Source organism: Amblyomma americanum, chromosome 1 (assembly GCF_052857255.1).
Source record: "Amblyomma americanum isolate KBUSLIRL-KWMA chromosome 1, ASM5285725v1, whole genome shotgun sequence".
NCBI classification, from domain to species: domain Eukaryota; kingdom Metazoa; phylum Arthropoda; class Arachnida; order Ixodida; family Ixodidae; genus Amblyomma; species Amblyomma americanum.
In genome coordinates this window covers 223,244,463-223,260,588 of record NC_135497.1, presented here as the reverse complement: position 1 = coordinate 223,260,588, position 16,126 = coordinate 223,244,463, and the positions used below count along the sequence as shown (strand labels likewise).

General features: G+C 44.9%; 1 protein-coding gene across 1 annotated transcript in view; it reads left to right on the top strand.

Moving 5' to 3' along the window:
- Positions 1-15,791, top strand: part of ftz-f1 (ftz transcription factor 1) — a 303,218-nt gene extending 287,427 nt beyond the window's left edge. The window contains exons 5-7 of the mRNA XM_077648558.1: positions 6,130-6,388; positions 9,639-9,739; positions 10,114-15,791. Coding sequence (XP_077504684.1) covers positions 6,130-6,388; positions 9,639-9,739; positions 10,114-10,260 — 507 coding nt within the window. The 3' untranslated portion in view covers positions 10,261-15,791. The remainder of the gene's footprint in view (positions 1-6,129; positions 6,389-9,638; positions 9,740-10,113) is intronic.
- Positions 15,792-16,126: the final 335 nt, after the last annotated feature.

Sequence of the window (16,126 nt, the reverse complement as noted above, 5' to 3'; positions counted from 1 at the left end):
TGCAATTGGACACGATCCGCGGCCATTTGCGCAAGCGCCATCTTTGTCTTGGCGTATAATTAATATGGAAGTGACCGCCATTGTGAAGCGCGCGTCCGCTCTACCCCCTCCGTTAGTGGACGAAGGGGGCAGCGCGCGCCACTCCTACTGGTCGCGCAAAGGGGGAATTTGCCCATTGGCATTTGGCAACGCCGCGTTGTCGCGGTTGCGCTTATGCGCCCCATAAGCCGGTAGGTAATTGTCGACAGTGTTATTCCTTTTATCGCGCTTGCAGTCACACGCTGTGCGTGACTTGTACGATGCGGCCTTGTAGCGCGTCTGGTTTTATTACACTCGGTTACATGAATGTGCTAGTGGCTTCCAGACCTACATATATCGGCAGTGTGGCTCGCAAAAGGTTATACTGCCCTGTCATGTTTGAAGATTTGAAACAAATGTAGTGCTTTCTGAAGGATTATCTTGAAAAGAAGAATCCCTTGCACATGAAAGGAAATGCTTCACTGTTGAAATTACTGAGCTCAAGGGACTACACAGTCATTCCTTGTCAATACGTACACTTTGGTTCCCGAACAAAACTTTGGTTCCCGAACAAAACTGTCCATGTAACAAGTTGTCCGTAATAATGAATCGTGAAGAACAACAAAATGGCTCTGGTTTACCGCTGGTTAAACCTGGAGTGACGCGATAGCTACAGCTGGCCGAGTGGATCTCGCTCAGCCAAATTGCAAAGTCAGTCTTTCGCCGCTCCGTTGCGCTGGGCGTTCCTTCGTCGTCCCTGGACCTGGATTCGCTACACTCCTCCCCCACTCTGTTTCGCCGGCGCGCCGCGCCGCCGGCAGCTGCCACGGTGGCCACGACGCCGCCACGCTGAAGGCTCGAAATGGTAGCGAATGTAGGCGCACGGCGCGCACACTAGCTGCGTGCACTGGCGTCACTCCGCGCAAGCGCACAACTGACGAGGCGGACGGCGTCTGCTGCGCCGTCGGCGCAGCGGCGAGGCGCGCACACCAGCTGCGGGCTATGACGTCACTCCGCGCCTGCGCACAGCTGGCGGAGCGGTGGTGCCACGGTGAACTAGAAGAGGGCAGTGGAACGAACGGAGGGAGCAGCACCTTGCTACGCGCATCACCGGAAGTGTAGTTCGAAGCGGTGGCGCTCTCGTCGACCACTCTTGAAGGCAACTGGTCTCGGCATGCACGGCCAGTGCATTTCAGTGCTGTGTTTCGGGTGTGCCTTTTCATTCCGTGTGGTTGTGTTTTGCGTACTCTTCTCATGTGAATGCGTCCACTCAGTGCATCGATGAGTGAAAAGCAACGCCTCAGCCACTGCTACGCCCTGGGGTGTAGCACAGGATACGCCTGAGCAAAAAGTGCAAAGAAGCTGTAGCTGTTCAAGGCGCCTGCAGATCCCGAGCGGAGATCCACGTGGGAAAGACACCTACACAGAGCCGGCAAGCCGCTAACAGAATACTGCGCGGTATGTGAACTGCGTTTTGAGCAACACCTCATTATCAGACTATGCGCACAGCATAAATGGCGAGGAAGTTCGCATTCCACGAGGGATGCCTACACTTGCACCGGACGCAGTCCCCACAATTCTGCCGAACCTGCCAGCTTACCTAAGCAAAAAGCCCACTCCCAAGAGAAATGGAAGGAAAAGGAAGGGCAGTGACGAAGTCTCACCTCAGAAAAAGGCATGAAGGCAGGTTGCAGAGGTTGACGAACCTGCGGCTGGCAGTGAAGTTGGTGCGGCCACGACTGTCACCGTGCTGATGGATATGAAGGTGCCTGGGAAGCGCTGGCGCTTTGCAGTCGAAGACGTTCGTGCAGGGTAAGCAGGCGGCTGGCGCTCCAGTGGCAACAATTCAGGATGCCGTTAACATCCTGCAGGAAGCACAAGAAATGCATATCTGCAAAGTTGCAGCGTTGCAGAATGAAAGCTGCCTGCTGACTAGCCTTACAGTACACTTGAAAAGCCAAATTGAGCACAAGTCGGGAACAGCCTACAACATTAACTGCCAAGGAAAGGCAGTGAAAGACTGAATGGCTTGCGTCGTTTGTAAATATTTGCGAAAAGACTTAGTTACATATCATTCACATCTCAAAAGGAGTGAAGGAACGAAGAATAGTAACAGTAACCGTGGCTGCGTTACAAGGAAGCTGCAAGCAAGTGCACAAAAAAACCAGTGACTTGCATCAAAGCTACAGAAGCTCGCGCTGAACCTCAAAAAAATGAAAAGTGAGTGTGCTAGAACAACTGAAAAAATAAGCTCTTTGTCTATAAAGCAGCAACTCACTGTCAGGCAGTGTTTTGAGGCAGCCAGAAGGAAGAGTCCACGGGGCATGAACTGTGACAAAGACTGGATGCTGGAATGTATTCTTCTCAACATGAGAAGCCCGAAAATCTATCAGTATATGCGGAGGCAGAAAATCTTTGCTCTGCCAAGTAAAACAACACTACGCAAGTACACTGCACACTACAGGAGCGGCTACGGGTTTAATGAAAAGATGCTGAATGTTTTGAAAAAGAAAGTTGCTCAACTGGATGTGTTACACCGACACAGTGGAATAATCATAGATTAGATGAAGCTGGCTGAACATCTGTCATTGGCAACAGATGCAAAGATTGAAGGCTTTGTTGACTTGGGACCATATACATCAGAAAAAGAAACATTACCATGCAATCATGGCCTCGTTGTAATGTTCGTGCTGCTAGTTGGTAGATGGTCTCAAGTTATTGGTGTTTTTGGGAGCAATGAGAACATGAAAGGTGACCTGTTGGCCAAAATCATACTTGAGTCCACAGTTCTGACAGAAAGAGGTGGTCTCTTTGTGGACTACATAACGTGCAACGCAGCATCCTGGAACAGGAAAATGTGCACATGTTCCAACATTCGAGCAACATCGAAAGAAGTGGTCTGTAAGAAGCCACATCCTGTCGACAGCGGCCGTGTTTTGCATTTTTTCCCCGATTTTCCGCACCTGGTCAAAAATGTCAGAAACCGGCTCCTCGTCAACAAATTGACACCCCTGTGGGTTCGATTTCCATGCAGTTTGCTCGAGAGGCTTTCGAACTCGACAGTAATGCTGTCACAATGAAGGCAATGCCAGGAATAACAAGCGTGCGTATCAGCCCCAACAATTTAAAAAAATTGCGGGCAAGTTATGCTTTCCAACTGTTTGGATATGGTCCTTTGTAAGCATTTTTTCTGTACTGGGCTCAGCTGGAGAGGAGCTGCGGTAATACTGAAGCCACGGAAAAGTTCTTCGTGACAATGAAGTCCCTGATTGGTGTAATGACTGCAAGTTACCCAGCGGAAGCACTGAGACATACCGCTGCAGGTGTTGAGAAAATAAAGGAGATGCTTAGTTTCTTGGACATCTGGGAGCAGCATGCTCATAAGAAGTATTTCCTCAATGAGTCAACAGCGGATGGCTTAAGAGTTACTTTGACAAGTACTCTTGAGGTCCTTCGCTATTTGCACGAACAAGTTGGCTATAGCTACTTGTTAATGTCCCGGCTTAGTCAGGATAAAGTGGAGAACTTCTTCGGGATTGTTAGACTGTCATCTGGCTGCAACTCTAACCCGACGCCGTAACAGTTCGTGCTCACTGTTCACTGTCTGTCTTTTTATAACTTAGCTCACAGTGTTGCAGGTGGGAATGCGGACAGCGATGTCATCAGTTGTCTTCTTGATACTGGGGACAAGGAGGAAACCGCAAAGCAACAGCTGATTGACACAATGAAGCTTTGCACAGAAGAGCAAGCGGGACCTTCGGGTTCATGTGACAGTGCTGAAACAGTAAAACATGATTACCATGTGGAGCGAAGTGACTCTAGGCTAATTTATTATATCTCTGGCTACGTGGCAAATAAATGTGTGCTTCCAAGCAAGTGCTCTGTTTGCATCGACAGCCTATTACTTCCAGTTGAGCAAGGGTGCCACTTGCATGCTGCAGCATTTGTGCAGCACAATGATCAAGCAGGCTTGCTCTACCCCTCGCTTGAACTGTTTCGTTTCACAACCAGGCTAGAGGACATTTTCACAAGTTGTTTCAGTGCACGAAAGGTACACCGTGAAAGTGCAATGGACATCTTGCACATGATACATTGCACTGCTCCCTTAAAGGTGGTATGCGGAGTGCATGCAGAAAGTTTGACTCCTCGTGTAGTCAACTTTTATGTAACCACATGGCTGTATTTGTCAAGGGCTTAAACAAGTCCAAATAAACAAGGGCAGTTTCGCACTTTCTTTTTCTTGTCGGCGTCGCGTTTTAAGCCTTGTTTACCGTGAGCGCTAACAAATTACCGTGATTTTGCACGTATGAAACAACGTGCAAATTAAATCAACCAATTCTTTTGCATCTATCCCAGATGACAGATATTGTGAACGATTTTTCTCGAAAATCACAGAATTGGTCCCACAAGGAACCTCTGCTTCATGAAATTCCGTACTCTCGAAATACTATTCTTACCCGTGTTAGCGAAATGCTGAGCTCACGAAAAATACATCGACTGGCTTTCGTCTGCTTCTAGTTTTGTTTACAATGAAAAGTCCGAAATTGTAGGGTCAGTTCAATAAAAGTCGACACTGATAAAGTTGCCTGAAAAAGAATTTAAATAAATGGCGAGCCAACAGTTAATTATGTTGAAACAGTGTTTATTATGTAACCAAACAAGCCTTCCATTCTGGTGTGCCGCTGCAGAAGCGAGCTTTCAAGAGTGGTCGATGGCAGCGCCGTCGCTGCAGGAGACACCATGCGCGTCAGTTGTAGAGGTGCGGTCGTGCCACTGGAAAGCATTGCACTGTACCACGGCTCAGCGCGCAGCCACGCTGACCTCGCGAAGTGGCTGGCTATAGTGTAGCTATCGCTGCAAAAACAGATATTCTGAATAAACATTATGATTACAGTCTGCTTCTGTGCATAGTGGCGGGCACTGAAGTGGAGTCAGGCTATCATCAGGCAATCTTTAAATCTCCAAGTGCCTTATTCTAGTCACCATTATCTTTAAAATAATGCCGTGCAGATTGAAGCATGCTTGAAGCGTCTAGAGGCATATGGAATGCAGTATGTCGCCTCATGGCATGATAAAGTTTCTCCTGCTAGTACTGTTTAAATTCAAAGAACTGTATACTCAATCGGCTGACAACTGGAGGGTGTAGTTCTCAGCATAGAACAGGCTGCAGAGAGTGAATTCTTTCCCGCAGCCATTCATGCAATGCTGCAATTGGCAAGGCGCAACGACGGTGCACCCTGCCACTGTAAAGCATTATACCCCACACACGCTCACATAGGCCATCATTACAGCATATGCACTGTCATGCTGCCTTTCGCTGGTGCCTTGCATTCAAAATACAAGGAGCGGAACATCTTTTAGGGGCCGTCGGGATTTTATTCTCCTTGCTGTCCATATTAACGGTACAAAAATACATGGGCAACAATGGGCTCCGTGCATTTTCACCCTGTGCATTGTCCGGACAGAGAGTTTCCGTATTAACGAGTCATAAATACATTGAACAAGTTTGGTCCCCACAAAAGTTAGCCATAATTCAAGTCGTTCATATTAATGGGGGTCGCATTAACGGGACACGACTGTAGACCCCAAATATGTTAAACATGTAGACTTAACAAAAGCAGGGCTTTGTGATGAGAGCCTGCAACACGGGACAAATGTATGCAGCCTTCTTGCAGGTTCATTAGGTGCACCTTGGAATTTGTTGCTGAGAAATAGCACCTGCAGAATGATGCAGTGGTATGCTTTGCACTTTTGAACAGTTTCCTTTAATCTGGCGTGGTGCATGCATACAGTGCAAAGCACAAAAAGTGTCCAGCGACTGAAAGGAAAACCTGCAGTTAGAATTGGGTGCACTAGCCAAGCACAGAGTCCTGTTTGGCGTATCTATCTGTTCTAATTTTCAGGTGTTTTCACCGCATCTTATGTAGCAATTGAAAATTTTGCCATGAAATGATTTCCTACGGATACTATGGAAAAAGGCATTGCATAGTATGACAGTCAGGCTGCTTTTCTCACTGTTGGGCATTGCTATGCATGATTCGTGATCCCGTTACATGCACAGTTGGTCACATGCTGAAAAACTTACCAAACATCACATTTGACTCCGCTTAGGTGGACGACCAGATGAAGCTGCTGCAGCAGTCATGGAGCGATATGCTGATCCTAGACCACGTGCACCAGCGGCTGCACAATGGCTTGCCGGATGACACCACCCTGCCCAATGGACAGAAGTTCTCGCTTGTGTCACTGGCGCTGCTGGGGCTGCCTGCACTGGCTGACCAGCTGCACGCGCTCGCTGCCCGGCTGCAGGAGCTGCGCTTTGACCCGGTCGACTACGTCTGCCTCAAGTTCCTGCTTCTGCTCAATCCAGGTGCCCAGCCACCTTGGCTGCTGTTGCTATTCTGCACTTGACTATCTCTTCCTGGCTTCTGCTGTGGCTCCTTCTAAGAGAGAGCAGTTTAGCAGAAAATGGGTTCTAAAGTGCTAGGATGACAGGCAAGCAGCAGTGCCAGGCTAACTAACACTTCTGTTGCAATTTAAGCAGGATTCTTTTGGCAGTTTGTTCATCACCTGCCTTTCATACACTGTCTTGCCGAAAGTAACCAGGCTGCCGTGGCCTCAGAAAAAGTGGGCGGGCAGTTGCCAGCCCTCATCAGATGGAGGGATAACTTGCGCCATCGCTATCCTTCTCTAGGTGACAAAGTTTTCTGATAGCATGAGAAGCAGTAAGGGTAACATGGTTACTTTTGGCAAAGACCAGATCTGTTGCCTATTAGCACTCTGCTCCTTTTCCTTACAAGTAATGCCATCGGGGCTTTTGTAATTGAAAGACTCATGGATTTTTCCTGCATATTTTCATACGCATTAGAATCTAAGCAATGCTTATCTAGGGTGACATCTGTACAACCAAAGTCTGAAATCCCAATGCTCATTCAGAAGCAGATGGGCAATACAAGAATGCCAGCTGCTACCATGAAAAATTTTTTCACTTCTTCGCGACAGGAGAAACTGCATTTGCCGAAAACATTGAGTTTGGTTCTTTTTTTGGAGTTGACTGGTAAACAAATACCAGACATTTTTTAAGTCTTTTGCTTGTTGAATGTTGTTTTAATGCTCAAAGCAAGAATGTATTATTAATCAACTTCTGAGTAGTAGTTGATCAACAGTTATTTTTTCAAAGTAATGGCTAGCAGTGCATGTTTACCTTTTTTTTTTTCATCTTTTGGTTTTTCATTTTTCCATCTCTCTTCCTCAGTAACACCCCCGCCCCTTGCTTTGCCACTAGAACACTGTTAGCTTTGGGGCATGGTTTCTGTATTTGGTTGTTGCGAGACTTTGCAGTTGCTGCGAATTGCTTGCAACTGGGGCTCCTAAGTCTCCAAGGCCCTCTCTTACATCTTACTTGCTAGACAATGAAGCCACCATATCAAAGGTACAAAGAGGCAGCTGTCCCTTCCTACTTGTTCATTGAAGTCACAAATTCCCAAGTGCTGTATTTGGTTGTTCGTTTTCATTCATTCATTCGTTCATTCATTCATTCGTTGTTAATATTATTTTTCATCATGGCATTACAGGTGGTCGACTCTGTGTTTTCGTTACACTGTCATATTTGGTGGTATTGTTTAACATCATTTTGACTGTGCTGGAGAAATAAATGGTAAAAGCTTGATTTCTTGCCGCATGAAGCAAACAGGTAAAATATAAGCCAGTGAAATCATATAAATTTTAATGCATGTCAGTTGCTGCCCATTTTTGCGTAGTTTTTTTTTTTGTGTGGTATTGTTGTTTGCATTCATCCACATATCTTTTGTGACATACATCCATCCATGCATCCATCCATCTAACAACTGTTCATGACATTGGGCAGCAGTACTCATTTCACTGATGCTTTTTATTTGGCAAAACACTGATGCATTTTTGCTGTGCAGTGTCTCAACCTCAAGTTGCCGAATGTGAGCTTGGAGGTGAGCCATCGGAAAGGTGGTTTTTTCGTCTTGTGTGTCCAGGAGTGCTGCTTGTTGGTCATTCCTGCAGCAGCATTTCCTGCAGCATCTGAGAATCTACCATATTCTTCTGCCTGAGTACAGGAAATTTTTGCATAGTTTATAATCTTGAAAGCTTTTTAAATATGTAACCCAACCAAGTGATGTTCCTTACTGTGCAGTGGTTCCCACTGGGGTCTTACGGAGACCAGTGGGAGCTGTTGCCAATATTTCAGATGTTTGGTGGTTTAAAGTGAGTTCCAAACATAAATTTTGAGAGGAGAGGGACGTCCCTTGTTCAGTCCACCTTTTCACTAATTGGAGCTTTTGGGTGGGTTTTTTAATGTCTGCCTTGCAAACAAAAAGCACTTGAGGCTTACATTGTGCATGGTTTTGTGTTCACTCTGAATTATTCTAGTTGCTTGCTCTGGTTGAAACTGGAAATTTTCGTCTTTAGCCACAAACTTAGAAAAAAAGAAATCCTGTGGAGACGGGTCTCTTGGCTCTTGTGGAGCCCCAGGAAACCTCTTGCAAAATCTATGCCCTCATTGATGGATTAGGAACTTGTCATGATATGTGTCATACTTGTCAAAAGTTTACCGGCCTGTGGATGCTAAACAGGAGTTGATGGAGCATTGTGGTAGTCCCCCTACAGCTGCCTGGCATCCTGTTGCTGTGCTTTGTAAAAAGATGTCACTCTTGTTATCAATAGGCCTAAAGGAACGAGGGGTACTAGTAGAGATCCACCTCTAGTAGTACCATGTGGTCACATGTGCATTGGCCGAGAGCTTTTTTTGCCTTGGGTACTGCATGCTAGAAATAGATTTTGTGTGTTCTGGATAAAAGCCTTGCTACACTATGCTACATGCAGCTATTTTCTGTGGCCAGGTGAGAGTTTAAAAAAAATAACATGCAATAAGCCAGACATTTCTTTGTAGGTAACCTGTTTTCAGTATCGCTTTTTGTTTTTTGTACTTGAAAAGAAGGAAGAGTTTTTTTCTGCAAATTTTTGGACAGATCTGTAGATGGCATCAGTGTGTAATAGGTTCCTTTTGTCACAAGGAGATTCATTAAATATTTGAGTGCCCGACAGCACATATGCCGGTTCAGAGGTTAAAAAAGATTGCATTGCCTGTGTGCAATTCTGGCTTTGGCATTTCTGTATGGCTGTGCACATTACTACACCCAATACATGGGGCACTAAGAGAATGGTTTCATGCCAGTGCTATGCCTTTAAGTCTTTAGCTATATCTGACATGTTACCATAGTGAGCCGAATCAAAATAGTATAAATTGTAAACATTATATGTTCAACCTGTAAGGGCACAGGAGATTCAATGCTGTCTTACTTTTTGAATGCCTTTGCAGTAGAAGTTTTAAGTATGAGCATGCTTAGTTGCAATAAGTTTTGTTTCAAGTGTCCGTGCTTTGATTCTGTAGCTGCTGCTAAATTACCTGGCACAGGGAACTGACTTACTGGATGTGGTAGCCTTCTGCTGTCCTTCCTAGCCCTTTCTGATTCGTTGCTCTCTGTTGAAAAAAAAAAAAAAACCTGTGTTCTAAAGAAGTGCTGCATTTCCTTTCCTGGTGGGGCCTGCTGCTGTCTTCCTGTGTGTGTGTGCTGGTGCGGCCGGAGCAGACGTGCGGACTTTGAGCAACGTCAGGCTGGTGCATGAAGCCCAGGAGCAGACCAAGCAGGTTCACCTCGAATACTGCCTCAACAATTACCCTCAGATCACCGTACGTGTGTGCTTAAAGCAAGCACTTTAGGACTTCCTCCTCCAATTCTTTTTTGGAGATTACTAACGTCTGCTCAGAAAAAGCAGCTGCACTCCCCTACCTGCCTCTCCTTTCCAAAATGTACCGTGCCAGAATGTCGGATAAGTGTAATGATCTGTATTCATATATGGTTGGTTCTTTGCAGCAGCAAATGGACCATGTAATGGCTCACTCAGAGCTGCATACAAATGAAATGGCGTGTACATGAGTCCTGTTTTTTTTCTGGCATGATTACTTGCCTTGTTTGCAGCTGATTGCAGTTGACTTGTAACTGAGGATGAGCAGTGGTGCCAGGCTTGTCCTTCAAACTAGTCCTTGTACTTGTCCTTCTGCAGGACAAATTTGGCCAGCTGTACCAGATGCTTCCAAACCTGAAGCTGATCAGCACACGCGGGGAGGAGTACCTCTTTTACAAGCACATGAGCGGCAGCGCCCCATCACAGACGCTCCTCATGGAGATGCTCCACGCCAAGAAGAAATAGCATCCGGCTCCTCCGCCAGCCCCCACGCCCCTCCGCCGGAAACGTCTCGACCGGAAGAACCCTGACCGGAACCTGGCCCGCTCCGCGTCCGTGTGAGAAACAGCGCGCGCCCCCTCCTCCTCCGCCTCTCGTCCTCTGCCCATTTCGTACGACCCCGCCGGAGCTGCGTCCGGCCCAGGAAACTGTGTAGCCGGGCCGGCCGCGGCTTCAAGCGGAGTGTGCGGATGACATTTTCTCTTGGGAAACAAAAAAAAGGAAAACAAAAAGTGAGCACGAGAAAGGGGGGCCTGTCCTCCCTGTACAGGCCCGGCGGTCAGCGGGGAGCAATCGTGAGAGAGCTCTAACGTTATGTAACCAGCTTGTTGTCTCGTGTACACAACACGCATGGATGTGATAGTGTGTGCTTGTGCGTGCATCAATAGGGCGTCGACGCCTGGCCAGCCCTGTGTATGCGTGCCGAGTGAGTGCAGAATGTATAGTATATATATACATATATATATCTATATATATACACACACGCACACTTATATGTGTATATATATATATATATACACACACATAGAGAGAGAGAGAGAGACCCTCAGAAACAGACACACGCATATATGTACCAGCATACACTGGAGGAGAGAAATAGAAACATGTTGAGATGTGCAAAGAACACATGATGCCACCCAACGCTCTTGGCTGGCCAGCCAGTTGTGTGTGGCACAGATTTTGCGTGGAAGTGTCATGAGCTCTACAACTCAACAGGGACTCTGCACAATGTCACGGAGCTTGAGTGGGTGGCGAGACCTTAATAGGAGGTTTTTTTTCTTTGCACCTTTTCATTTTTCTGTCTTTTGTCTCTCGCTATCTTCTTTTTCTGACGTCTCGTCTCTATCCTTTTGCCTTTGCTTTCAACTGGTGCCCCTTCTTTTGGGCGTGATGGTGTGCATGCTTATTGTTTGTGTGAATACATCTATTCATCAGTGTGCATTGGCGTCAGGCTAGGCGAGTGAGTGAGAAAGGACTTTTCTCTTTCCCCTTACGAGGCTGGACAGACTCAGGGAAAAGAAATTCGCATGAAAGGGAGAACAAAGTAACTGGGGGCTGTTCGTCCATGCCTCCAGACAATGTTTCTTTGTTGCTTGCATGAGTGATTGCTGCATGCTTTGCCTTCATTTTGAACTTGCTTGCTGTGCACTGTGGTGCACATGCTCGATTTATCTGGAATATTTCTTCCTTACAGTCTGTCTTCTACCATTAGTGCTTGCTTTATTTCATGTTTTTCCATTGAGTGTCTCTCTTTCTTGTTCTTGGTGTGGAACAGTCCACTTTTTATTCCTTCCTTACTGCTGCTATTCTCATTGATATTCATCTCATGATCATTTCTCACCTCGCGATGGAATCGAATTTCTCTGTTTGCCTTCTTTGTCTTTTAGCCATCCTATCCATTATCTCCAAACCTAGCATCTGTGTCATAGATTGTTTTTATTGTTAATGTTTGATCGCTGCACAGAATGCTATTGGAAAGGTTGTGAACGGCTCCAGTGTGTTCTGCTCCTGGAGCAAGTTGATGCTCTCGGCACTGTTTCCTCTTGGCGGAATTATGGAAGAAATTGAACAGCTTGATTAGGAATGTGCAAATGCTCTTCACGTGCCTGATTTTGAACACAAAGCAGAAATGAAGCCTGGCTTAACACTGTTGCTGGTGTCTCTCAAATTCAGTCTTCCAATTTGTTGGCACTTAAGTTATGACCGATTAAAGTGTTGCTCAAAAATTACTTATGCATAGTTTCTGCCAACGACTAAAGCATCCTTATGTTGTGGAACTCTTTATTGTGCAGTCAGTGCACATGAAGCTACTGTGCTTTGTTGCTATTTTGAACTAAACATTTGAGGAGGTGCTGGGGCTCAGGAAATGCCTTCGGTCTTCATCTTCAGGTAGGAGTCTCAAGTAAAGATAGTTCTCAATTGGCATGGATGTACATTGAGAGGATAAGCATGTGCTACTCTCACAATGAAACTTGGGATTTTTGCTTCACTTTACTAATATTACTGCTGAGACTCGCATTAAATGGCAATGTGTTTTGTGTATGAATTCTGCGACTTCCCATTAGTACAAGTATTGATGTCCCTTTGGAAAGTCTATTTTTTAATTGCTGCTGTGTCATCCAAGTGACATTACCTTCAAAATTTTCAAAAAATCTTTTTTCACAAGAAGTTCAACAAAACAATATGCTTTCCTTGCTCTTAATCCCCTCCAAACCTCCTCTCTCAGTGTCGAGGCATTGTTGACCGAAGTTAAGAGTTTTCATGAAAATGACTGCCAGGTTTGGGAAGTGTTAGGCTTGTTTGTGGCACTTAAGCCTCTCTCATGTCTCAACACACTTCATGGCCATTTGTGGAAGCTATATACTTACATAGCCAATACGTGTAGGACTGACTGAGTGCAGCAGCAAGCATGTTCAACGCAGCTCAATGTGTTTTAGTTTGTTTTCTTTTAGCTTGTTCTTTGTTGATGACCATTGTGGTCAATATGTACATAGAGCACCGTGTTTATCATAGATGTTTTAATCATGGTAAGAGCGTTCAGGTGCATACATCACTTGTTTTTGTTTTTTCGATGGCGCGAGTTCCTTCTGTGTTTTTTTTTTGTTGTTGTCAACGAGTATGTGTGCATGACTATTGATGCCCTTATTTCCAAACGTATAAAATGAATCATGACATTTTGGTCTTCTGCTCATGAGGAATTATGCTAGGTAATTCCCGTGCAATACATTTTTTTTCATGCATTTTTTTTTTCAAATTGATTATTATCATCTGATGTCCGAAGCCACATAGCAGCCTTATCAACTTAAATGAATTTTAATGACAGATAGAAGAGATGCATGAGAAGTGCTGTGTTATGCATAGAATGCCTTTTATGTTCTTCTGCATGCAGTGCACATTTGCTCCTGACATTAGCGTTCCACCGACGGAAGCAAGCACAAACCTCATGTCAGTTGAGATCATTGTATTTAATTAATGTTCATCAAGCGCTTCCGTACTGTACGACAGGAAGTTTGCTTTGGCAGCTTTGAACTCTTGTGTAGTTTTGATTGAACAGGGACTAAGAAAGGACTGCTGGAGCCAGCTTGTCGCAGTACCACCAGTTTTGCATAAAATGCTGCATCCTCTGGGCTGTTTCAAGCACCGCTGTAGTCATAATGGCACACAATTATTCCCACCTTTTGGGAAAAAATAGAGGCATGTATAGGTCATTGAATTCCAGTCTTGTCATCATGGTTGCAAGTATTAAGAGAATGAATTGAAGTTGTAACACCGCCTGCGCCCGCACATCATTTTTTTCCCTCATTCCAAATAGTGCTTTTGTTATGGTGTTAATGACTGTTTGACTGGCTCCCATTGAACTCCACTGCCAATCTACACACCATAAAGAGTGCATTGCTGCTGTGTGACTGGGAGGGGGGGATCATTTGTGTCGTACTTGTTATTGCTACCACACCGTCATCTGATAACTTTGTGCAAAAGGGTACATCACATGCTTTGCTTGCTTGTAGGTTTGCAGCCGTAAATTTTGGCTGTCATCAAGCAGACTTCCCTTTGCTGCTTTTAGAATTTTGATGTGGATGGATGCTTAATAGTGTGGTTAATTGCTTCTGTATAGGCAGGCACTGTTATGGTGCATGAGTGAGTGCATCTTATGTTGTTAGCTTTTTATTGACATATGGCAGGTCGTTGCAACCCAGGTACAGTGGAATTGGCAGCATGGCAATGAAAATATGAATTTAGAATATGTTCTAGTATATAACTGACATGGAAGGTCTGACATGTTTAAGACACTATTTCTCTGCTTTAGATCAAAATCTATCAATGCTACGTGGAAACACTTAGCCAGGCAGGCCTCACCAGAAAGGGTGCTGGCAAAGTCTAATGTCTCTAGCAACTAATGTGGTACATTACAGCACCACTCTTGAAATGCGGGCTGAGAAATTTGCAGTCTAAAACAATTTTTTTTTTTTCCCCGTTCTACTTACTTTCTTTGGTCTTTTGGTTGTGAATGATTTAGGAAATTTCAAGAGGTATTGAAGCTTTTGCTAAATGAATTCAGAAGATGGCTTCAGTAATATGCACGTGCAAAGGCTGTGTTCTGCACCAGTTAATGTTGAGAATTTTTTTTTTTCATCTGTTCCTTAGTAAACCATAGTTCCATGTTGCCTTGCACAGGTGCAACTTTCTTGAAAGGGAACATATGAGCTTGTGCTGCCGCATCTGTTCATGTGCCTATACCTGACAGGAGGCATGCCACATATAGCACTAGCATGTCATCTTTGAAAACAAGATGGCACTACACACTGAAGTGCTTGTCGTTCACCATGTAGTGTCATTTTTGAAATTAGAGACTGTTTTTAAAGATGGCAGTACGCATCATTGCACTTGCAATGTGGTGTGCGTGCCTCTGATGTTTAGAGCAGCCACAGGCAGACTCTGGAACAGGGGGGCAAGGGAAAACAGCGCCCCCCCCCCCCCCTTTCCCCCAAACCATCTCTCTAGAGGGGCAGTATCCCGCCCAGTCTCCAGCTGCTTGCACTTGGATCAGGTTTCTAAACACCGCCATTTTAAGGCGAAAGCCTTTAATGGCTCATACTGTCGTCCGTTTGCAGAGGGTGTCGCATGTTTAACTCGGGGACTAAAAAAGCTAGCAGAAAAAGAATGGTTGCTTCAGATAGAGGAGGAAAACATGAACCTAGAAGCCAACTTTGATGACTGTAGAGTAATTAGTTAATTAATTATAAGCAAAAATGTTGAAATTACGTCTAAATAGCGCGGGCGTCGATATAGCCACGGGAACGTGACGTCACATCCACCGGAAGTCGCCACAGCATAGTGAAAATTGTCACAGAATGGTGGGAAAAACGTCGGATTTGTGTCAGATTAGATGGAAAAATGTGTAATTAAGCGTAATTAACACTTAAGATCCCCTAAAGATGTTGGATGTCGATATAGCCACGGGAACGGTGTGACGTGTGACAAGCAATGGAACTTCCTGGACATCTGGCATTGATTGACAGGTGTTGCGGTGTGTGTGACTGAGTGTCAGAGAAAAAAAAGGCAAAGACCGTCTATGGCCACGCGTCCGGCTTTGCAAAAAACGACAGCAGTCGCCCTTGGGCAGACGGTGTGTCAAGATGACCCCTCGCCGCGCTATGTCAGCAATGGAATTTTCTGGAAGCGGCTTTTGCCTCTCAACACTTTAGTTGTCAAAGCGTCTCGTAAATTTTGGGATGTTGTTAATGTAAACCAGAGTGGGGTTAAGCTAATTGGCTTCATAGCCAGTCGTAAAACATTTGATGTGATTAGCCTTAACCGATCATGTCCCAAAAGAAGTCACTGACTGACTGACCCCTGTTCGTGAGCATGATTAATAGAATTGAAACAGAGTACGTGCAAACTTTTTAAGGCACTTGACTCCTCTTGTGTAAATTTTTACAAAGCTACCCATTTAAATTTAAATTCTGTATGCATTAACAAATACACATTTTAACAGCAAAATATGAAAGAATGTAAAAAAGTAAATAAAATTAATAAATATTTAAATAAAATATGCAATAAATAAATATGAATAAACAAATTTTAGAGTCCTGTTGCCCCCCTCGAAAAAAAGTTCCGGAGTTCTTGGCCATAGGCATGCACTAGCCGGCCTACAGTAACATGCACTCATGTGTTTGTTTTCTGATTTTTTGCACTGGCACCTTGCATATATTTGGAGAATGGCAAATGGACCCGGTGCTCATTTTGAGAGAACATTACTTGAGGCATGCAGGCATAAGCAAATGGCAAATGTTTTTCGAAGCAATATTTTTATTTAATATTATGGGGTCAA